The following is a 22,509-nucleotide window of genomic DNA, read 5'->3' on the forward strand; positions in this document are numbered from 1 at the left end:
ACGTATCATTCCATGCCGCAAACCAATAACTAGGTTCTTACGCCTGCTTGAGGTGATCCACCCTTGTCGGGAAGGAGAATGATTTGAACCGCCCATTTCTCATCCGGGTAGGCAAAACCAACACGGAACACTTTTGCTTCAGTGGATTAGTATCACTTATACATAGAATGTCCATCATAGCCAGACCATATAATCACAAGAACGATTCCAAGTTAACAGAAACGAAATTTCAAATTAAAGTATCCTAGTGTCTGTAACTCCTCTAGCGCAGCTTCACTTTCTTGCCTCGAAGGGAACAAGGAAAAAGAAACCGGCGTCAACCTTGACGCTCTTGTGTTTTGAGTCAAGACTGTCACATTTTCTTAACTTGACTCGCGATTTTGGTCCTATACAAAACGACAGATGGTGAAATACACAAATGAATGTGGTGGGTAGTAGCTCCACAGGCCTCCAACCCACGGTTAGGGAACAAATGAGGGTACTACAGATAAGGAAAGAAAAACGCCAGACAAATGCGCCTATAAATATTTGAAGCAAAGGTATCTGTTGCAAAGTCGAGCTCTCCTCTTGTCCTGACGGCGAAGGCACCAACGCCCATAGTCCGCTTATGCTTGGAAACTCCGCTCTTGTCTCGTCTCCGGGGTCCATTCCTTGCCTGGGACAACGATCCTCTTCTCGGGAGTCCATCCCTTTCCTGGAACAACAGGCTTGTCGTTGGTAGACCATTCAAGACCCGGAACCACATAGCGCTCTTTGACAGGAGGAGACCAGGGTTGGCCGGAGACAACGCGGTGCTCCGTAGCAGGGAGGACGAAACGTTTGGTTTTTGGGGCAGCAGCGGCGGGGGCGGAGATGACGAATTTATAGATGAGGACGACGATGACAATGATGACGATGATGAGGACTGGGGGGGTTTATGTCAGTAGGCACAAAGGGGATAGGGCGGAAATAAACTTACTAGTAATGCCCAAGCACCACCACTTCCACTTTCGCGCCTTTTGAGCGCTCTTGATCGCCGTGCCAATTTCTGCATTTCCCTTATCCATGTGCTCCACAACCTCCTCGCCCTTCATCTCGATATTCGTAACAGCTGCTTCTTGTTGTACGACCAGCTCGTTCATTTCATTGAACAACTGCGCCAGTTCAGCCATCTGCGAATCGATCTTCTGGATTTCTGCATGACGGCTCCGGACAGCGCTCAGAGCCGATTGGCTTTGGCCTCGCCGGTCACTCTGCATCAAGGCTTGAGAAAAGACTTGGCCCCCATCCGGACTATCTACCGCACGTCTGACCTCTTCCTCAGATGCCTCGGGTCGCACAATGCGATATTGACGGGCAAGCTGATCTTTCAATTTCTTTTGAAACCCAACATCTAGCGTTCTGTACGCAGTCATCGAAGTCTTTAACTTGGTGTCCACCGCCTGCACCTGGGCGTATGTCGGGCCCCTTTGCTCCTGGTTTTTAGGATCCGACTTAAGGATTCTAATTTCGCCGACCAAGGAGTGATATTCTTCCATTATTTTAGCGCTCTCCTGATCCAGCCTTGCAGATGCAGCGCCAGGATCAGCACTATTGAGGCATGCCTGTTGCAAGCTTCTCAATTCGGGCAGCTTCTGCATCTCAATAGCGTCTGCTGCGGACCTTATTGCCGTGCATTGGTCCAAGACTGCTCTTGGATAGCCCTTACTTCCAGCCTGAGCGGCATTGTTTGTGAGGGGTTCGAGTTCGACATTCTGACCTAGAACCCGCGTTAATAACAGTCCCACGGCTCGTCGAGGTCATCATTGGCTTGCCTGCATAGTCGTCCCGGCCCATCGCTGGTGCATTCCCATATTGTTGGCGGCCATACTGCTGTTGCCCCCCATATTGTTGTTGGCCTCCATACGGCTGCTGGCCTCCGTATTGTTGTTGTTGTTGTTGTTGGCCTCCATAATTGGACGGGGGATCGTATCTCCCTTGTGATTGCGATGGAGAGTCTTCTCTCTGATCATATGGGTTTGCACGCCCTCCATATCTATGCCGCCCACTTGTATGTTAGTATTGATCGATGACAGCTACGACGATGTAGGCTAGAGGACGAGGTAACAAAAAGCATCGAGGCTTGCGGAATGACTGACCCTCCTGCGTACTGCGGATTATTGTTAGCCAAGTTCTAGCTGAGCAACTGTCGCTCGCCGGTTAAGTTATGGAAGCCGGATGAATCCCCAGGTAGATAACTGCGTGCCATTGATAATAGAAGCAGCAAGCTGGGCACGATGGGATCGCAGCACGCGAGGAGATGGGGATAAGAGTTGAAACGGGGGGGGGGTGGGGGGTGCGTACGCTCATGTTGACCAACTGCGGCTGACGCCTGGTCGCGGCTCAGGCGTTGAAGTATATGTCGTTCGGGTGTATTGGAATGGAATGGAATGGGATGGGATTAGCAGCGGTGGATGAGGGAGAAGAATTGAGATTGAGATTGAGGTTGAGATTGATCGATATGGATGGCGACGACAGAAGGAGCGAGCGTTTGAGGTTGAGCGGGAGGTGGAGAGGCAGGATGAGTGGGTGTTTGAGATGGAGGATGGGGAGGAAGAATAAAGGGACAGAGTCGAGTCGAGTGGAATAAGGGGTCGCCGACTCTCAGATGCGCGCGCGCAGCAGGACGGACGACGGACAACGGAGGTTGCAGGTTGCAGCAGTGTTGCAGGTTGCGGTTCATTAGTCAGCGGCAGCGCCAGTCAAGAGTCAATCTAATAATAATAATAATAATATAATACTGTAAGTACCAGGCAAGGTAGGTAAGGTAATGACACTACCCATTACTCAATACCCAATACTCAATACCCAATACTCAATACTGAATACTCAATACTCAATACTCAATAATCAAACACCCATCTCCATCTCCATCTCCATCACCACCGCCACCGCCTTGCTCAGCCACACCCACAAAACTACCTCGACCTCTACTTCGTATCAAAACTTCAAAACACGAGCAGCCTCAGAACGCTAGCCACGCCCACTTCTGGCGTATTTTTGGAATCTCGCCTTGACCCAAGCAGAAACGAGTATATTATGTTTCTCCGTGTGTGATCCCAACAGTCACCGACTCGCCGGGACCTACTTTTACATACCTACCTTACCTAGGTACTCGTACTCTGTACAGTACATAGTTCGGTGCCAGCACTCTTCCTCCCCGCAGGAAATCGAGCTCCCCTTCAGCCAGAGTAGTTCCCTTCTCGACACAGCGACGCAATCGCTGAGGCCCTCCAACAATCCATAGAGACGCCATGGCGTCCGTTCTTTGTACTCGCGTACTGCTTGCGTCTCACTAGGGCAGTGCGGCTGAGTCGCTATTTGCTGTACTTACTTCGTACAGCGGCCGCTCCATTCGTGATCCACCACCACTACCAGTCTTTCCTTCAGGCCACAAGTTGCCGCCCCGATATTCTTGATCTGCCACGAGAACTACATATCCTTCCGCTGTCGGAGGCCGTGACCAGCTCTCCTTGCTCTCCTGGTCGCTGCCAAAGTGCCGTCTAGTAGTGCTGTGCTCGATAGACTGATTTCGAGCAGACCAGCGAAAGCAGACCAGGATAGTGCTTGAACGTCATCCGAATGTGAGCTACGCCCATCGATATGCAACAGAAATGGTTCCACAGGTGATGCTACTCCATTCCTGAGGTAGCTTGTCCACCGAAAGAATGTTTGAAAAGTTTCAAGCACTCCTCTAGTCAAGTTCTTTTAAATTGTAAAATGGGCGACCCCTGCTACCTTTTCTGGCTCAATAATTATAGAACTACTTCGTACAGTACAGGTTTACCGCTGATCCACCTATTCTATGAAATATAGCTTAGCGCGGCCCTTTTTCTCTCTACCATTGCAAATAGGTTGCCTACGCATCGCCTAGGGGATTGGTTTCTACCTAGGTGGATTCTTAATAGTAGCTTAACAACTCCCGTGTGACTTTTTCTGGTTGCTCTTCCAAGAGCGCCTGACATGCTACTGACTTGTTGATCCAGGAGCAGCTCGACTGCTTCTTGATGGCAGTTACACGCCGCTACCCTTAGTACGTACGAGGTTAGCTAGCATAGTAGGCATAGTACGCTCATCTTAAAACTAGGCAGTTGTCTTTTGGCGTCCTCCAGTTTCATCTCGACATGGCTATGCAGGGTAAGAGTTGAGGCAATGAGAATATCGGCTCATTCGTACTCTTGCAGGTGCGCGACGCACGTATTTTAGTTGCATGTTCCATCACTTGGTCGCCTCAATTTACATGGTCGCCTCAATTTACAAGACAGCTTTGGCTATGTTACAATTCCACCCATCTCATTTTTACTTCCCTTGCAATCAACAACGCCTCCGACATCCCAAAGTCCGATACATTACGGGATACAAAGGTCAATCCAGCTCCCTAAATAATCCATTTGGTTCCCCTTGCCTTCCTTAACAAACAACTTAACTAAGACTTCGAACTCCTGGAGGTTCAACCTTCCCCATCCACCACACTTCTCCGCTAACTTAGCGGCATTATCACATTTCCAGAGTAGGTACAATGTTTCCTGGGAAGGCTGGCCGTCTGCATGATTGGCCTCCTGAGATGTGGCCGATGTTTCGTGAGGTTCTGGCTGAGGCTGTGCTTCGGTGTGATTGTTCGTCGTCAGGGAAAGCTCCTCGGCGGTTCCAATTGGGAACAATGCGTGATCTTCCGCATCCACGCCGGGTAAGTCTTCTGCGAAGCGTGAGAAATGAGGCGCTCGGGTTGTGACAGGAGCCATAGGCGCTGAGTTTGGACGGAATTGTGGGAGTGTAGGATCACGGTAGGAAGGCGATGCCGATAACAAGGGCTCCGGATGCAAAGCTGGAGGGTGGGATCGAGGAGGTAGGTGTTCGGTTGTTATATCAGCTGGTTCAGAAGGTTGGTGATTGCACAGATACTGATCTTCGTTCCCGTTCGAAACACCATCCTGAAGGGCGCCCCCTTGTAGAAGGTCTGAGATCGCCACAAGTTCAGGCATATGATCGCTCTGTTGGTCTGTTATTTCCACCTGGTATCCAGTCGACTCTAAAAGCTCTCCAAGTGGCCGCTGCCGCACTTCCTCCACTTCGGTTTCTGGAAAATTTGGCCATACGGGACGGGTTTCAACTGCCTGTGTATGAGTGGTTTCTCGGCCCTTGGTTTCCTCGGCTTCCTTCTCGTTGGCCCATGCATCAAATTCAGGTGTAGTAAACAGTGCCCTATATCTCTCCCGCTGGTCTTTCAACTCCGCAGCCTGCACTGCTAAATCTTCTTTTTCCTTGAAAAGCGGATCCAATAGCTCATTGAAAGCCTGTTGCGTGACTTGATATAGGATCTCCTTTCCAGAATCTCGCTCGGCGTCGGGGATTTCTATTCCGCCCCATCGTTCAGGAACACTTCTAGATGACGTGGAGGGATTTGACCTTGTATCAAAATCATCCATGTCTTCAGCAAACCGAACCTTTGATGATGACCGTGAATGCATTGAAGGCCGATGTTGAGATTTTGAGCTTTCGCCTGTTACTGCAGAATCGACCAGGACATCGTCGTCCTCTTTCCAACCACTTGGGGGAGCAGCACCCTCTTCTTCATCCGTATAGAACTGTCTCCGCTTCCACCGGTCATAGATCTCCCGCTGAGCGCGCTCACGATATACAGCGTGAGCGATAACCGTTTGGCGGCTCTCTGGACTCACGTCGTCGACGCAAGTTCCGGGACCCTCAATCGCCTCAGCATCTTCGTCCGTTACAGTGACATAGCTTGGAAGCCATGACTGTTGACCTGCTACAGAGACAGATCCCTCATCAGATTCCGATGAAGAGCCCTCATTATCATTATTCCCATCTTGCCCGGTACGCTCACCTAGGGAGTGTCCATTCGCATTTATGCGTCCTTGGAGTATGTCTTCGGCTTGTTCTCGTATTCTTCTCATATTCCGCACGACGTTGGTCAATTGTTCCTGTGTCTGCGGAGGGTTCACCATAGTTTCCCAATACCCCCCACTATTCATGTTATCATTCCTGCCACCATGCCTATCACTGTCTCTGAGTAGTTGGTGATATCGACTGAGAGTCATTATATTCTGCCGAAAAATATCTTCCCTGTTTCCAGTATCACTGCTACTTTCATTCATGACACCTTTGCCGTCGATAATCTCAAGGTCTCCATTCGTGCGCGACGTTTTTCCTTCGCCTGCACGCACATCTGGAGCCCGAGGATACCGTCCGTCTTGTCCAAAGGCACTGCTAAGAGGCTGTCGGCTGTTCACAAGTCGATGTGCTTCTGTGCTGCTCATCTGCTGCTCTTCCATACCTTCTAACATATCCCGATGCATTTGACGATAGAGAACGTAATATGAGCGGAACATCCGGAGAAAGTCCTTCCTATCAACGTACCCATCTCCATCTATATCGTAGCCCTCAAAAATCCTAGCCCATTTATTCTTCTTTTTCCGGTATCCAATGCCATGAAGGAATTCCGGGAAGCCGATGAGATCATCTTTGTTCGTATCGTAAAAGGCAAACATTCTATCGAATATGAGGCTTGGGCTTGGATGCCTATAACCACCGGAGGGAACCAAGCAACGCTCGAAAGTCTTACGGTCCATAGCCAAGCCGATATCATCTGGGTCTTCTCTCCAGTCCGTGTTGGCCATGAATGTCCATTGTTCCCAATATGCATCCAACTCAGGCCTCTCGAAGCCTGTCTCTCGTGACAGTTTCGTCGTGATCTCCTTTGGAAGCACCCTCATGACCGAGTCCGGATCTCCCGCATACCAAACTGGTTGGATATTCTTAGGTCCGAACGAGGGCCCCGGCACCCTAATCTTATAGAAGATATGGGTCTTCGTATGAAGTCCTTGTGATTCGCAACCCTCGCAGAGGTCATAGTCGGCACAATTAGAACATCGATATCTAATTCCTCTGATTGGCACCGCGCCACAGCCATTGCAACCGCACCCCCTGTGGACATAGGCATTTCGTCTTGTGGCGTCTTCGGAAACTCGAAAAAGAAGCTGCACGATGTTCTGGCCATTCCGCTGGTAGGCTTGTGGCAGATTGTTGAAACCAAATTCCTCCTCGAATGCCTGGTCGTCCACCACGGTATCCCCATCAGTGAGGGTTCTCGCGACTAAGTGCCCTTCTTCGTTTTCATTTTGTTCGGCATCGTTGTCTACGAACAGGGAGGATGGGTCATCGTCGGTCGTAGTATTCCGCCTTCGCCGTCGATGGATGGCGTTTCTTCGATGTAGCCCTCCGCCGGGGAGGGCAGCAGCTTCGGCTTTGTACGCAGCACTGCTATAGAGATAATATGCGCCACAGGCAGCTGCGAGACTCGCGACTAGCAAGACTGCGGCTCTGCTCCTTGACAGCGTGCTCGAGGCTGTGGTTGATGAAGCTGACATATCGGTGCTGTTGATGAAGCATTAAGACCACCCGTTGAGGTCTACCTAACCGTGGAACTCATCGCTAGGGGTCTACCTATCCTTGAGCAGTAAGGGCTAATCTTTTGATTGTATCGGCTTAACGAGATAGTCACGGCGTTGTGAAAGAGGTGTTTAGAATACACTGCTGGAGCACTGGATCATCACGGCAATACGTCGTAAACTGCCTTCCAAGACTTCGCTTCGGGCTTCAGCCTTCCCTGCAGCCTCATCTACATCTACAGCACATAAAAACTCCGGCTTCGACTACACTTTGTAGAGCTGCCAAGACACATAGCTGAATTACTACAAGGAACATTGTTGTTATATATACAAATATATCGCGAAGCATAGGGGGACAAGTAGGTCCACTGCTAGCACCCGAGGGCAGAGCGTGACATCCTTCGGTGGGTATCTTCATATATTCCTCGAATGCATTCCTTGAGACATATGTCTAAAAGAGCCACGCCATTACTGTATTTGAGTTTAAGATTTCCTTTATCCGCATTGAAGTTTGGTTGTCTCTTTGAATTTCTAAATTCGAACATAAAGGTCCTGGACAGTTGGGATCCTGCTTCTGCTTGGCCATTTTGGCAATCGCTTGTTGAATTTTCATAATGTGGAGGAGCCGCAAACAGTCCATGAGGCCGTGAAAGACCTTCTCTATCAGCTATCTAACCCCGCGCAGTTCTCTGATGTAACTGTTGTGATGGTGCCATATGGCTGGGGATCGGTCCATATGAGGTTGAACCTTTCCTTGGATTAACAACGCGATCAATAAAGCGGGCTTTTCTTCTTTCAACTCACGAGTCATCAGGGTAGGTTGGTGGGTTGTTGGCGCCCAGTGCCTCCACAATATCTGATAAGTTGTGATGCTCCCAACATATCAGAATATTCTTGGAGGCTCCTTTTGCGTTATATGCCGATACCAGCTTAGCCACGCATTTGGCATCGTCTTTGTCGCAGGAGGTATCGACTGTCAGACCGAGATCGGTGGCCACCGGTTGAACGGTCAGCAATGGGCGCGTACGTTTTCCACCTTGAGAGCGCATTTGCAAATGTTAGCTTACCCGCACCCCTCTAATTATAATATAGGGATAGAGTTTGGCTACTGACTTGACTTTGGCTGTTCGGCGATGATATACCCGATGTTATACTGGGACGCACTTCCAAAAACATTCCGTAAACATTGAGCACGCTGCTGGCCTTGGATGTTAAGACCATCGCCCCCGTCTGCAGGCTTTTCCCCATGTCGGATTAGATACACAGTCTGTGATGCAGAGGCGACAGCCGCAAGCAAAGCAGCAGTGGTGAGATTGGTGAAACGCATTTTCGCTCGTTTCCGTGTGGATATTCTGATATGGCAAATGGCTTGAGGAGGCAGTTAAATCAGGAAATGACCATTCTTATAATCATCGAGGTTTAAAATTTGCCTCGAAGATCTACCATGCCTCCATGACATCTACACCTGGGCTTGCTCCGTGCAACGGAAAATATCCTTGTCATTCAGGCACGGGCAGGCCGGAGGATTGTCCTGCCATTCCATTTAACACTCGATCCGAGCCACATGGTTTCACGATCCGGCGATATTCTGCACGGTAAGCTTATTTCAGAGCTAGAACCCTTGCTATTCCACCGCAGCGTCATCGCTATTGAGCCAGTGAGAGCAATCCTGCAACGTCTTGACATGAAGAGGATGGTGATAAATGCAGGTACAGTAAGAAAACATGAGATATATTTCGTCCATCTCATCCTTCCGATATTAGGGCCGATGGGGGTTCCGATTCAGCAAGTGGATAAATCGCGATGTTGATGGTAGACATCTGCGATACCAAGGCATCAACATACAAACATAGGTTTTCTTTTAGTTTGATATTAATCCCACTACCACATAATACACAATAAGTATAGACACTATACTGCCCTTGACTATGTCGTGGAATATAACTACTAAGCTTTTCTATCCTTACCTACGTAGGTAGGTACCTAGCCCTTTTCAAGCAAAGTGCGTCGACCCGTGTTGGTATCACCTAGCCCTTGATTCAACGTTACCTATTAGTGCTACTTCCATCTTCAGCTGCCTAATCCAAATGCACAGCTCGTAATTACAGTATGTACCTATTTTCTATACGCAGTACTCCTAGCAGTAATACCATCCATCCAGTCGTTGGAAAAATGGCCAACGGGCCCTTAACACGCCTGATGCTTGCTTTCTGGCGCTCTATATATTTCGATGTAGTGGTATGAGTTCCTCCCGTCGGTTCTTAAGAAAAATTGGTAGCTAGATGAGGAATTTGTTCAACTTTACCCTTTAGGGTCACAGCAGTGCCTTACGGCTGCGATTGAGCATTAGAGGATACGTGAAGGTCGATTATTGACTTGTGCATCTACGGAAGGTAAGATACTTAGGTGATGTAGAATTTAGGAGACTGGGAGGGTCTAAGATATTGGGTGGAGAATAGGAGGTGGATACTGGCATCACAAATTAAAAATTTCCTTATGGGTATATCTACGTCTCATAGGGAGATTCCCAAAGCACGCTGGCACGCCATGTTCGCCTTGAAGTCCTCCGTGCCGGCCCTTAAAATAATACCGGGGAAAATATGTGCAAGCTAGGAATATCATGATCATAACTTCATCCAAATGACCCTCACTTCCGCCCTCTTGCCAGCAGCTTCTCTCCTAACTCAGCGATGGCGTTGCCCCATGAGACTTTCGTAGACCGCCCCTTCTCCTCAACTACATTCCCGCACCTATTGAGAAGGAATTCCCCCATTTTCGGCTCGTTGAACCTCTCACCATAGACAATAGTAGCGCTTGGAGCCATCTCAACAACAATACCCTCTTCCCTACTTTGACTAGTTAACTGAACGGCAAGTTCGACTTTTGTCGTCAAAGGCACAATCAAGAGCGATGACTTGATCATTACGGAATTGTCAGATACTTTGGAAATATGCGTAGGACAGCTCACGTTCAGCAAGAGAATATCATCGACAACGGTGGCCGCCTTGTTCCAGGAAATGCTGACGGCTTTCAGAAGGTCCTTCACATGCGTTTGTGCCTGCGATAATCCTCGAATATAGCCACGAATGGCTTGAAGAAAGAATTCTCGCTCTACTGTCAATGGCTCAGGATTGAGCTCTCTGCTTGCGCCGATGTACCAGAGATCGAGGCGTGCATTCACAGGGTGCCTAGCCGAACTGTCGGCTTCGCTCGGGAGAAATGAGGCGGCGTCGAAAACAAGCTCGATGTCCTTTCGGTAGGTCATAGAGGTAGTAGTACCCGAAACACCAGTAATGGTCCAGCCATGCTCCTGCTCAATAGCATCTACCTTGGCTATGGAAAAATAAGTACAGATGACGTAGAAAGGTGGGGGATACAAACCTTTGAAAGAGTTAATTTCACTCGAGGTCCATCCTCTGCACTCTTCCCTAATTTTCTCTGCTTTGCGGATTTCTTCCATGCAGACTTGCTTTCTCTCGGCACTTGTTCCAAGCTCGACTTCTTCTGCATCTAGCTGTTTACGCAGATCGGTTATCAGCCGCCTTTTCGTTTCAATGTCCGCATCGACGGCAATTAGATCCTGGCGAACGCTACTTAGTTCTTCAGGGTCGCAGTTGGCTAGGTCTTCCGCGGCAGATTGGAGGTCAGTCACTTCATGCTCGAGTACTTCGGCCTTTTGAAGGAGCTGGGGAAGCACAGAGTCGAGTAAGATTTGTTGATGGTCTAGAATCTCTTCATCATGAATCATCCCTTCCCTGGTCTTTTCAAGACCCCCTGTCAATGTGCTGAGGAGAGTCATTCGCCAATCATACCACATTTCTTTGCTCAGAAGTCTTGCATGGGTCTTGACATTTTTCAGCTGATTGTCCATGACGATCTTCATATCAGGCATGGCTGAGATGTATTCGCGGAAGAGGGGGGGGTTCTCTTCGAAAGTCTCGGTTTCAATTTCGCGGACGGTTTTCCGACCTTCTGAGATATAGCTTTTAAGCTCATGACAAGCCTGTATCACGTTAATGACTTAATCACAGGCCAAGCTTTAACACACTTACATGTTGAAATAACTCGAGCATTGGAATAGTAGCGGCTCCAGCGGCAACGCAATCCTCGAGAGATACTTCGGTATCCTCCTTTGGATCCTTTGGATCATCAGTTGATAGTTTCGCGGCAATGGTATGTCTACGCTTGGTTGTCGTCAATTCCATGAAGCGGATATTGGTCATATTTAAAAAGTCCTGTAGTTGGATACGGCCATTCTCAACACTTCCCTCGTTGATCTGTGGGTCGCCGACGGCTTTTCTCTCCGTCAAAGGTACCATTTGACCCGTGAGATTAGCTTCGGCATCTTTGAAATAACCTTGGCTGCGAGGAGTCGTAGCCTTGGATATGTCTGTAGAAGAGATCGGTGGGGCGACGACAGAATCGGCGGTTTCTCCCAGGCTCTTACGAGCAACACGAGCAAGACGTCCGGTTGTTTCGGCCTTAGATGGAGGCCCTTGAAGCCTGACGTTTTTTACTGGGCTGCCTTGATGGCCTTTAAGACGTTTAACCCCCCCATCGTCATCGTCATCTTCATCGTCATCTAACTCAGCCGGGCGTTTCCCCAATACCCCTTTAGCAGCGCCTACGTGCAAACTCTTACGCCCTTTCAAGGGCCGCTTCTTGGGCGTCAAACTTTGGATCATCTCCTTGAGGTTCAAGGTGGCATCCTTCTCATCGTCGGGATGATCTGCTTCGCGATCCATGATGCTACGCCCGTTTTCACAATCCTCTTCTTGGTTACACTCATTGTTAACCTCCTCTTCGATAGCCCGAGGCGCATCAAAACGCACACCGCGGGTAACTTCGCTAAGATGACTGGCCACAAAGGATTTTGCTTGCTTGCCAATTGATCCGCGTCGATCCAGAAGAGCAGCAACTCGGGGGGAGCCAAGCCCTTCGCGGTCAAGACCGATACCCGAAGAACGCCTTCGCTGAGGTGCTAGCACCACAGTTGGGGTTGAAACTCCAGTATTCTGATTCTTCTGGAACAGCTGGCTTGGGGTCACCGCTTGCTTGACTTTGGCAGATTGCGAATTGGAGGAAGCGGCCCGTAATTCGGTTTTGAGTAGTCGTTTCGGCGATGTTGAACGAACTGCAACACTTCTTGAAGGAGGGGTCTTCCCGGGTGTAATTGGGCGAACAGGCTGGGGAGTCAGTCGTTTTGATGGCGTTGTTGGATTCTTAACTGGTGTACTGCAAGAATCAAGTTTGGATTTTCTTGGACTAGTGGAACGTCTTGCCTCAGTGCTACGACGAAGGCCGTTCCCACGGAATGCAGCGAGACTCGGGCTACCTGTTTCTGATGCCACTGTACGTACTGGCGCTGATTCTTTTAGAGGGCTAGTTGCAACTTCTAGTTGGAACGGGGAGCTGCCTAAATCTGTCTCTACTTCCATGACCCTTTTTGCCTCCGCTCGGCTTCTCGGGTCTGGCCCTGGTTGCAAAATGCTACCAAGAGCAGTGGTTATCTCCATGCCAGTGGTTGCATCTTGCTCGTCTTGTGAAGGCGAATAAATGGATGGGATAATGCCTCCAACAGCGGTGGTGATATCCATGGTGTCGTCTCCAAGGCTAGAATCTATACTTTCCCGGGGTCTCGTGTCGCGATTCTTTTGCGTAGCTAGTATGGAAAGTTTACGGGTTCTCGCTGAAGGGTTTCCTTGAGGCAGCATACCCCCAACGACTGACGTAAATTCCATGGTTATGTCTTCGTCGTTGTCCGAGGCTGTTGTATCTGGCGCCTGATAAATACCGCCAACAGCTGCCGTAAGCTCCATTGTACCATCGGCCATTGATGATTCTTTGCTCGTAGATTTCCGGCGTATACTCTGACGTCGACTAGGGGTTATAGGTTTGCGCCTCGTACCTGGGCTGTTAGAAGACTTGTTAGAGATGATTGCTCCTAATGCTCGCGTTACGTCCATTGACATTTCGTCGTCATCTGGTTCTTTCCCCGAGACTATACCACCCATTGGACGGGTCATTTCCATTGTTATATCGTCATCAGCTGGTTCGGTACTGGGTTGTAGGGTATTCTCCTTGACAGCGGCAGAAAATGGATTGATGTTTTCTTGGTCCTGTTGAGATTCGAGATTTTGTACGGAAGCAGACTTTGCCCAAGGTGCAAATGACGCAACAACCTCTTCTTCGGTCAACTCTTGATCTCCATCTTCATCAAATTCGATACCCTGAGTACCAGCTTGACGGGCCGCCTCTCTCAGAGCCTGATCTAAGCGACTACTAGACCCGGTACTTGAGCCGGACTTGATTGATGCCATAGACATATCGGTAGTCTCTCCTCCATCAATACTCATTGCGGTTTCGTTGTCATCTGAGTCGCTGTTCGAGTTAGAATCTGCCTCTTCCCCCCCGACCTCAAAAGCATCGCCTGCGGAGCTACCACTGAATGGACTTGAAGAAAATGCTTCATCATCGAGGCTGTTGAAATTCATAGGAGGTATCCCCGAGCTTCGACGTCGCTTTGCCTGATGCAAATCATGTTGATGGTCAAGACTTGCAACATTTTTGTCTCCCTCTGCTTGCTCTGGTGGTGTTGAAGGAGTCTCAGAAGCATCAGAGTCTGGGAGACTCGGTGTTTGTGAATATGGTGACTCAACAGAACCACCGAATACCGAAGAGGCGTGGCGAGTTGAGCTCGTTGCATTCGATGAGGTGGTGGAGTCTTGGTACTCAACGACTACATCCCAAGTATGAAGTGTAGCCTCTGGCGCAAATGATACTCGGCGATTCGCAAGCGATTTCCTACGAGCATCCCGTCGAGAAATGATCTCCTTTTCCAGTTCCTGCCTCTCTTTCTCGTCCCGGTCCCTTGCTGCAGAGTGTTGTTCCTCTTCCGTACGCAACGTAACGCGAGTCTCATTAACAGCAGGATTACCGTCCATCTGAAAAGGATTCGGGAGGCGGTCGGCCCCAGTTATAGTTGCGCCAGGTCCGGGAGACAAGGCGAAGTCGATTAAATCTTCTGGTTTCTGCGCCGATGGCGGGGTAGATTTCTTCGGACCCCCTTTTCGAGCTGAGATGTGGGCGGGAATTTCTCGCAGCGGCGGCATGGTCGGCTTCAAAATAGACCTTGGAAGCGGCTGAGGAATAGCAGCTAGGGACTTTGGCATAATCAGTGATCAATTGTTCGGGCGAAGAATGAGTAGGCCTGTAGGTACCTTTCGGCGATTTCCACTGGAATTTTTGAGCGCATCCAACCCCCCAGGACCTATACTTTTACTTCTCGACTTTTTCGAGCCTTTGTCACCTGGTGTGGCCCTCTTCCCGCCTCCTAATGCTCCGATATCCGCCGTCATGTTCTCTTGATCCATCATTCTCGCTGTTGGGATATGTGCGAGCGACTTCCGTGACTTTGGGCGCGTCGCCGGGAGCGTAACCTCTTCCCGTGAAGCCATTGGGAGCTGGGTGAGCTAGATGCTCGAAGAAGAAGACGACTATCTCAGTGGCACAGTTGCTAACGGCTATTCATGTTCCTTATGCTTAGCCCTTCGTTGAATATGAATATCAATATCATCATCGCATGTCGCATGTCGGTTGCCATGGGTCCGGCACGTAAACAAAGCACGGTGGAGCGCGTCTCGGCTATGGAGACCGCTAGATCATGCCCGCTTAGCCCGTATTCCTTTTAGCCATAGTTAGGCCGAGGATCACATGACGCACACAAATTCCAGAAGCGAGGATGAAAATCATCTCTGGCGACTCTCTCCAATTTTATCAGAAATCGACAACCCGCAACCGCCATCTCGACGACCACCGATTTGCGACTTCGACCACAATCCGAATCCGCAGTCATGGCCACCGAACTTACCGTGCAATCGGAGCGCGCTTACCAGAAGCAGCCTCACATCTTCTTGAACTCCAAGACAAAGGCAAAGTCCCGGAGAGTCGGCAAGGGTGGACGAAGATGGTACAAGGACGTTGGTCTAGGATTCAGAACACCAAAGACTGCCATTGAGGGAAGCTACATCGGTATGTGTGGAGTTTATTTGCGCGCACTGTCAAGCCGGGAATGGAATGTTGGCATACTTGGATTTTGGCCCGTTGAGGTGGAGTAGAGAGGCCTCGAGGTGTTGTGTTGGGCCGCCAACAAATATCCAGAGAGCGCGCCTTGGTCGATGGAGGATTTATGCTAATATTTGGTTGCTACAGACAAGAAGTGCCCTTTCACCGGCCTTGTCTCGATCCGTGGCCGTATCTTGACCGGCACCGTTGTGTCCACCAAGATGCACCGCACACTCATCATCCGCCGAGAATACCTCCACTTCATCCCCAAGTATTCCAGATATGAGAAGAGACACAAGAACTTGGCTGCGCACGTTTCACCAGCTTTCCGTGTTGTGGAGGGTGATCAGGTTACCGTTGGACAATGCAGACCATTGAGCAAGACTGTAGGTTATCCGTGGCTCGCCGGCCCCTTGCCCGTGCTGTGGAGATGCTGACAGATGATGGAATAGGTCCGATTCAATGTTCTTCGCGTGCTTCCCCGAACTGGCCAGGCTGTTAAGCAGTTTAACAAGTTCTAAACGATTTTCTTCTGGGATTCTTCAAGGCTGCATGGTGTTTGTTGTCTGCGGATCAGCTTAGAGGACTGTGCGCAGACGATATTTGGTGGGGGGCTAGCATGGGTAAAAATGTGCATTAGCATTAGCTACCGAAAGTACATCAATGCAACCATCCTCTGAATTTGGACGCCATTGAATAGGTGATGGGTGCGGAAAGCTACGATGCGCTCCCCCTCTACTGACCTCGATAGAAGTCTAGCTCTGATTATTTTAAGCATTCAATTGAATGGCAATCGTGCGAATACACCTGTCTCCGAGGATCACAATCGGCCGGATTTGTTGCAATTTTCCCACCTGCCTTGGTTGGTAGCCTGCGAGGTCCTTCGATACTGAGAATGCATCTGCTAATCCTCATTTCAAGACTGGGAAACATACTCCTAGTCGATACCATATAAGCATTGCACTATTTAAGTTTTTAACGCATTCTGTAATATGCCCAAGGGGCGACCCCATCTCGCCGTGGATTGTAAAAGACGGCAGTAGGAGGGCAGAGCCTACTTATGCTCCAATCTTAGGAGATATCACCTTCCAAACCCACGTTTCAAGGAGTTTATTATCTCCAGATATCCCAAATATGCAATTCATTTCCTCTTTTCGTGAAAGATTGCCATAACAATATTAGGATCGCGTCTTTTCGCCCACATCGAACCAAAGTAACCACTCCCTAAAATGCAATATAGTAGATTACCTTCAGGTCGGAACCGATCTCGAATCCAATAACTTCGCCAAGTGGTAGGTTATGCTTTAATATTATCCAACTTCTAAATTTGACTTCCGAAAAGATTTCTTGTGTAATGTCTTACGTTTCKTAGTTGCTAACATGGCCTTAGCTGCTAAGAAGAGTAGTTGGTCAGGGAACTTAACGTCATTATCACTACCTACATGACCACGTTTTAGGATAGACATTATTGCAAAACTTTGTTGCAAGGCCTTCTGGTATGAGCTACAGTGTAACGTAAGTGATAAGGCTTGACTACCAATCTCAAGGGTGGGCCCACCATTGCAATGCCGGGCATGCCTTGATGCAAACATTGACTTGCGGTATAGTTTTTTGGTTATTGGCTCTTTTAAAGCATTACTCTAGGGGTCAATAAACTACTTTTGCTTGTGGATGTAAACTATTAAAAGTGAACGTAACAAGAGCATCCACATAGATCTAGAACACATGTAGAGCCTCTGAATAAGAAGTTATATTTTCAGATTATAGCATGGTTGTTTGCTATAGTAGGCGACAATGTTAGTAATATCAATAGCTTAAAGCCAGAGTGTCTTATATCTTTAACCTGTTTAGTAGAAAATAGGAGCCTGAAATTAGATTTATCCTGCTTTGCTCGCGTCTTCCTACTGTTGTACATTTTGAATTTGCTACTGATTACTTACTTAAGTGGGCACATTGCTTATTAACCTCTCTATAGATCAGTATAATAAGATATATCTTAAGTTATTTGTTGTTTATTGTATATATATATAAAATAGTCATAAGTTGTTGGTGCTAAGTACTCTAATTTTGTGAAGTAATTGGACCCCTCGAAGTTAACAAACTACTCTATAGTGAATCTCTTGAAGAGTGTGAATAGTTCTACCGTTTGCGCGAGCTAGCTTAACTGCTATATAAGAAGCCTCTTCTCTCTCAATTCCTTTCCTTCTTTCACACAACCACCACACAGCCACTACTTAACCTCAACAAGACCTGTCTACAAATTACAATCAACACTTCACAGTTCAGAACAACCTCTCCCCAATCACAAACCAATACACCTCCAATCACAGCCCTGACTTTCACTTCTTTCTGCTACAAGGCCTCAACTTCAATCCCAATCGTAGCTTCAGGAATTTACCTCCCCACCCCAAAACCGATAACATGCATCGTTCTATTGCCATCATTATTGCGATCATAGCTTTGCTATCAAGCACCATGGCTTTCAGTATTAAGTTCGTCAATCGTGATAATTACCAGCGTACTGTCTGCTGGTTTCCGGAGCGCAACCATAGCGGTATCAAGGACAACAACTATCCCGATATTCCAGGTACAATTGTCCCGGGCAGAAAGTCTGTTACAGTTGGCATGCCCGATTCAGGAAATCACGCCCTTCGCCCAGGATGGGTTGGTGCTTTTCGTACCATCTTTGATGGTGGGGACCCTTTTACACCTGCTGTGCGTGGAGAAGTGAACTTCGAGGACATCCTGACCTGGTACGATATCAGTATGGTTGACAATAATTCTGACAACTCTGGCGTCCACTGGCTTTACCCAATCAGTGGCAACGACGTCCACCATGGTTGCACGACATTTCCTTGTAGCAATGCATTTTCGAAGCCAGGTGAGGCACAGACACAGGTCACTAACGAGCATGACCTTGAGTGCCTGATCGGTGGATAGGCGAACTGAGCTAAATATAAGTGCCACTTTTGACTAGTAGCAGATCACTCAAGGGTTGCAACACTTGGCGTACACCAGCTTGCTCTCGACATGGTCACCTTTCTACGTCTATTACAGGACTTTTACAGCAGGCTTCTATTTACACTTTAGGGCTACAGGTCTGAAACCCAGCGGCTTTTATGAAATTCACTATCTGGCAGATCGGCGTATCCTTGAGGACGTTCATAATCAGGCTTTGTGCACGGAACCCCACCACCACGCAATCTAGCTACTACACCCGGCGTTCTTGTGGTGCTGGTCTAACAATACCATTGCCTTCAATCATCTTCTTTTGACTTGTTTATGATTGTGATTTGTGGTTGAGATCTTTCAAGTCACCTGTAACCATTGCATCATATGAAAATTTCAGTCTGTAGTTGGTTACTTATGTTTTAATTGATTCACATATGAGATGACTAAAAATACAAAGGTGTGCATTACAAAACCCTATCACCATTGTTACGTGAAACTGCTGTCATGTAAGCCCCTTGTTTCGGTTTTTGAATCATAGCACAATAACAACGCTATTTTATGTAGCCCTTGGTTTAAACCAGACCTAAGTGCTTAGGGTTGGTTTGTGGGGACGTCCATCTCTGCCCTTGACAAGTGCCGCTTATGCTGGTCTTAGCCTGGCGAAGGACGAGAGTTGGAGGAGATTACTATATAATTTTACTTGGAAAATTAACAGGAAGCTTCAACTTGTTATATAGCGATGCTAACTCCCGTGGTATAACTAGAGGTAAATTTATGCTCCTAAATCTCTCGCAGAAACACTTCCCTCCGGAAAAATGAAACGAGCCTTAGAATTTAGGTAGGGATACTGTATGGTGTAAATCAAGTTAAGAAATTATTTATCCCACCTTGATTATAAAAAATCTAGTAGCTTTATCTTTGTGTTTCGTTAATATGTTTCTTATACTCGGTACCTTTGGTAAGTCCCTACGTTGAGCAAAAGGGGTGTTGCCCCTTTAATTCTCGCTTATAATTGGCGAAAAGGGGCAAGACAGGTGAAGCCAGCCACTGGCAAGCCACATTACATTGGGATATATACCGTCTATCACCCTCGGTTTGTGAAGACGATGAGAGATTTGTTGATATATCGTGCTACAAACGAAGTAAAGGGCCCTTAACGATAACGGGATTGGGATTGGCTTGATTACCCTCCTGCTAAGTAGGGGTAGCGAGGCCTCCAGTCTAAATCACTGGGTGATGCAGCGTGCGGACCTTTGCAATGATATTTTCAAGGGCCGGCAGGTGGGAACATAGATATTACCATGTCTAGTCTAGCCCGGTCATATTTACTGTGGGGTAGGCGTGGTCACTGCGGGAACAAGATTGTTAAATTATTGAACCTAACAAAAACTTTGAAAATCCGAACTGACAACAGATAATGAATCGTCGAAACGACGGAATTCAAAAATGTATCCTCCTTGCATATCCTGTCCCGGCGACTCCAGAGTCTACGAAGTACTCGTGCAACGCCAGATGATTATACCTCGGCCTCAATTCCGACCAAAAAAGAAAAGCGTACGATAACGATAGAGCGGCTGGGCCTTTGCAAGTTTGCATCTAGTAAGTTCCTAGGAAAATGGCGCGCTAGTCTCGCTCCTTGAGTAGAAAAAGTCTGTAGGCAAAACAGGAGCTGCCGCTTTAATTCTCGTCTTTAGACTTCGGAGTACGACAGATGAAGCCAGCCATATCGTCTTGACTGGTGACTTCAGAACCCGCTTTGGAGGAAATTCGGAATTGCTATAAGATTTACAAGGGGCCAGAATACGTTTGATGCATATTATATTGTAGTTCGTACTTTGTAGTCTGGATCTTGAGCATGGCATGTTATTTCCGGAATATTCGCTTTGTCCCTAAGTACCTTAAGGTACCTTAGTACTACTACATGGGTGGTCTGTTTAGCCTACCGAGCCCAATAATACCCCTTTTACCGCTCCTTGGCCCGCCTTGGGACATGATAACCTCTTGCGGAACGGAGCGTGAGCTCAGTAATCGCCAATCGAGAACGCCACCAGATCTGCTGCAGTAGAAATCTGGGGAAGCTTCTGAGGTGGAGCCGAAAGGAATGCGGAGACTCGGCTTGACGGGCCCGAAGTCATATTACTGCAACCGTATATCAGATAATCATGCCTTACCTAGTCAAGGAAAGCCAAGCCGACGATGGGCTACTCATTCATAACTTGGAACGGCTTCTTTAGCTATGCTACACCTTGCGAAAAGGAAAACTCCTATGGGACTTCGTGGCATTCGAGTACTCTCCTCGGTACTCGGCTCACTCAGCCGGCAGTAACAGCTAAATCTTGATGTTGGGTGGGCCCGTGGTTCCGAATAAATTGCGGATATATTGCCCTGGGCCTAGTTGAGAGTATCATCTCTCATATACCTCCACACTTTTGCCCCATCGGAGCGTGGCTGCCGGAACTCGCACCGCCATTTCATTTCCACCATGTGGATGACTTAACAAGCTGCAGCTGGGATTGGTGCTCGGAACGGAAAACTACATGGAACGAGTTGCGAGATGCAGTGGTCCCTCTAGATGGCGGATTGTATAAACTCCGTCTTGGTCCTTGGAGCCCTCTCTGACGCGCGTATTTGGCTAGGAGGTGTTCTATAGATTCTTTGGTATATCTTTCGAGTGCCCGCTTCTTGTTTGTCCTTTGTTAAGAAAGCATTCTACTCTCTCTCTCCCTCTCGCCTTCTTCTTCCCGTACTTCCTCCTTGGCCAAAATGAGATTCCAGAGCGCTCTGTCACTGGCAGCAGTGGTTACCAGCGCTTCTGCCCATACCATATTTACCAACCTCAAGGTTGGATCAACAACTAATCCAGTTGGCTACGGGATCCGAGTCCCATCCTACGATGGCCCTATTCAAGATGTATCCTCATCAGATATAGTTTGCAATGGTGGCCCCAACCCTACCACGCCATCTGACAAGGTCATCGACGTTAAAGCGGGTGACACAGTCCAAGCCATCTGGAGACATACTTTGACCAGCGGCTCGGATGATGTGATTGATTCCAGCCATAAGGGGCCCACTATTGCATATCTCAAGAAGGTCACCGACGCAAAAACAGATTCCGGGATTGGCGGGGGTTGGTTCAAGATCCAAGAAGCAGGTTACAATGCGGCGACAAAGACATGGGCGATAGACGACCTCATCGCAAGTGGAGGCGTCCACAGCATCAAGATTCCGTCCTGCATTGCCAATGGCCAATATCTTCTTCGCGGAGAGTTGATTGCCCTGCACGGCGCAGGGTCATCTGGCGGTGCCCAGTTCTACCTGGAGTGTGCGCAGATCAATGTCACTGGCGGCACAGGGGCCTCAACCCCTTCGACTGTCTCCTTCCCAGGCGCATATAAAGCCACCGATCCTGGGATCCTCATCAATATCTACCAAACGCTCACGAGCTACACCATTCCTGGCCCCGCACTATTTACCTGTGGTGCCAGCTCCGGGCCATCGGTCCCAGATATACCTTCGACGCCAGGAACGACACTTGTTACCAGCTCGAAGCCTAGTGCGACGGCAACCCCCAACAACCCATCCGGGGCGCCGCTCTATGGACAGTGCGGCGGAACGGGTTGGGGTGGAGCGACCACTTGTGCCCAAGGGACATGCAAAGCGACGAATGAGTGGTATAGTAAGTTCCTCCCTTCTCATTTCACTCTCTGAGCTGTGTATGAGACAAGCAGCGGTTGGCCGAGCCGGCGAAGCTGTACATTGGGCTAATATATGTTCGCGTGATATTAGGCCAGTGCATGCCTTAAGTCAGTTGGATTTGAACGAAGAGAGTTCGTCTCGTGAATGTTGTAGCAAGGGATGGTGTAGGCTGGCGAGTTGGGAGTTGGAGCTATTCAAGTTGTATATACTGGGTCCCCTGCCAAATTAGAGCCTGTTTCCTAGCTTGTATATAGATCCTGTTTGCCGAGAGACAAGCGCCTTATATGCGAGAAAGCCTTTTCCAACGTTGATGTCGATGCCTGGAAATCCGGCAACCCGGTTACAGGGCGGCCGCAAAAGTTTTGAGAAT

General features: G+C 48.5%; 7 protein-coding genes across 7 annotated transcripts; 3 read left to right on the forward strand and 4 right to left on the reverse strand.

Annotated features, from left to right (window-relative positions):
- Positions 1–605: 605 nt before the first annotated feature.
- BP5553_09981 (uncharacterized protein) lies at positions 606–2,012 on the reverse strand (the record flags this gene model as incomplete). Its single annotated transcript, XM_032018604.1, has 3 exons — positions 606–904; positions 959–1,738; positions 1,850–2,012. 3 exons carry the CDS (start codon positions 2,010–2,012, stop codon positions 606–608), a joined length of 1,242 nt encoding a protein of 413 aa, XP_031865441.1.
- A 2,355-nt stretch (positions 2,013–4,367) lies between these two features.
- Positions 4,368–7,406, reverse strand: BP5553_09982 (EF-hand protein; the record flags this gene model as incomplete). The annotated part of the gene is made up of 1 exon (XM_032018605.1): positions 4,368–7,406. The coding sequence occupies one exon, from the start codon at positions 7,404–7,406 to the stop codon at positions 4,368–4,370; it is 3,039 nt and encodes a 1,012-aa protein (XP_031865442.1).
- Positions 7,407–8,227: 821 nt separating this feature from the next.
- On the reverse strand, positions 8,228–8,754 carry BP5553_09983 (uncharacterized protein; the record flags this gene model as incomplete). Its single annotated transcript, XM_032018606.1, has 2 exons — positions 8,228–8,463; positions 8,541–8,754. 2 exons carry the CDS (start codon positions 8,752–8,754, stop codon positions 8,228–8,230), a joined length of 450 nt encoding a protein of 149 aa, XP_031865443.1.
- A 1,320-nt stretch (positions 8,755–10,074) lies between these two features.
- BP5553_09984 (Uncharacterized protein) lies at positions 10,075–14,884 on the reverse strand (the record flags this gene model as incomplete). Its single annotated transcript, XM_032018607.1, has 4 exons — positions 10,075–10,760; positions 10,809–11,430; positions 11,480–14,590; positions 14,648–14,884. The coding sequence occupies 4 exons, from the start codon at positions 14,882–14,884 to the stop codon at positions 10,075–10,077; spliced, it is 4,656 nt and encodes a 1,551-aa protein (XP_031865444.1).
- Positions 14,885–15,280: 396 nt separating this feature from the next.
- Positions 15,281–16,012, forward strand: BP5553_09985 (40S ribosomal protein S11; the record flags this gene model as incomplete). The annotated part of the gene is made up of 3 exons (XM_032018608.1): positions 15,281–15,458; positions 15,639–15,877; positions 15,944–16,012. 3 exons carry the CDS (start codon positions 15,281–15,283, stop codon positions 16,010–16,012), a joined length of 486 nt encoding a protein of 161 aa, XP_031865445.1.
- Positions 16,013–17,966: 1,954 nt separating this feature from the next.
- BP5553_09986 (uncharacterized protein) lies at positions 17,967–18,431 on the forward strand (the record flags this gene model as incomplete). Its single annotated transcript, XM_032018609.1, has 1 exon — positions 17,967–18,431. One exon carries the CDS (start codon positions 17,967–17,969, stop codon positions 18,429–18,431), a length of 465 nt encoding a protein of 154 aa, XP_031865446.1.
- Positions 18,432–21,206: 2,775 nt separating this feature from the next.
- Positions 21,207–22,151, forward strand: BP5553_09987 (Cellulose-binding protein; the record flags this gene model as incomplete). Its single annotated transcript, XM_032018610.1, has 1 exon — positions 21,207–22,151. One exon carries the CDS (start codon positions 21,207–21,209, stop codon positions 22,149–22,151), a length of 945 nt encoding a protein of 314 aa, XP_031865447.1.
- Positions 22,152–22,509: the final 358 nt, after the last annotated feature.

This window comes from Venustampulla echinocandica, assembly GCF_003357145.1.
Source record: "Venustampulla echinocandica strain BP 5553 chromosome Unknown scaffold_12, whole genome shotgun sequence".
In the NCBI taxonomy this organism is placed as follows: domain Eukaryota; kingdom Fungi; phylum Ascomycota; class Leotiomycetes; order Helotiales; family Pleuroascaceae; genus Venustampulla; species Venustampulla echinocandica.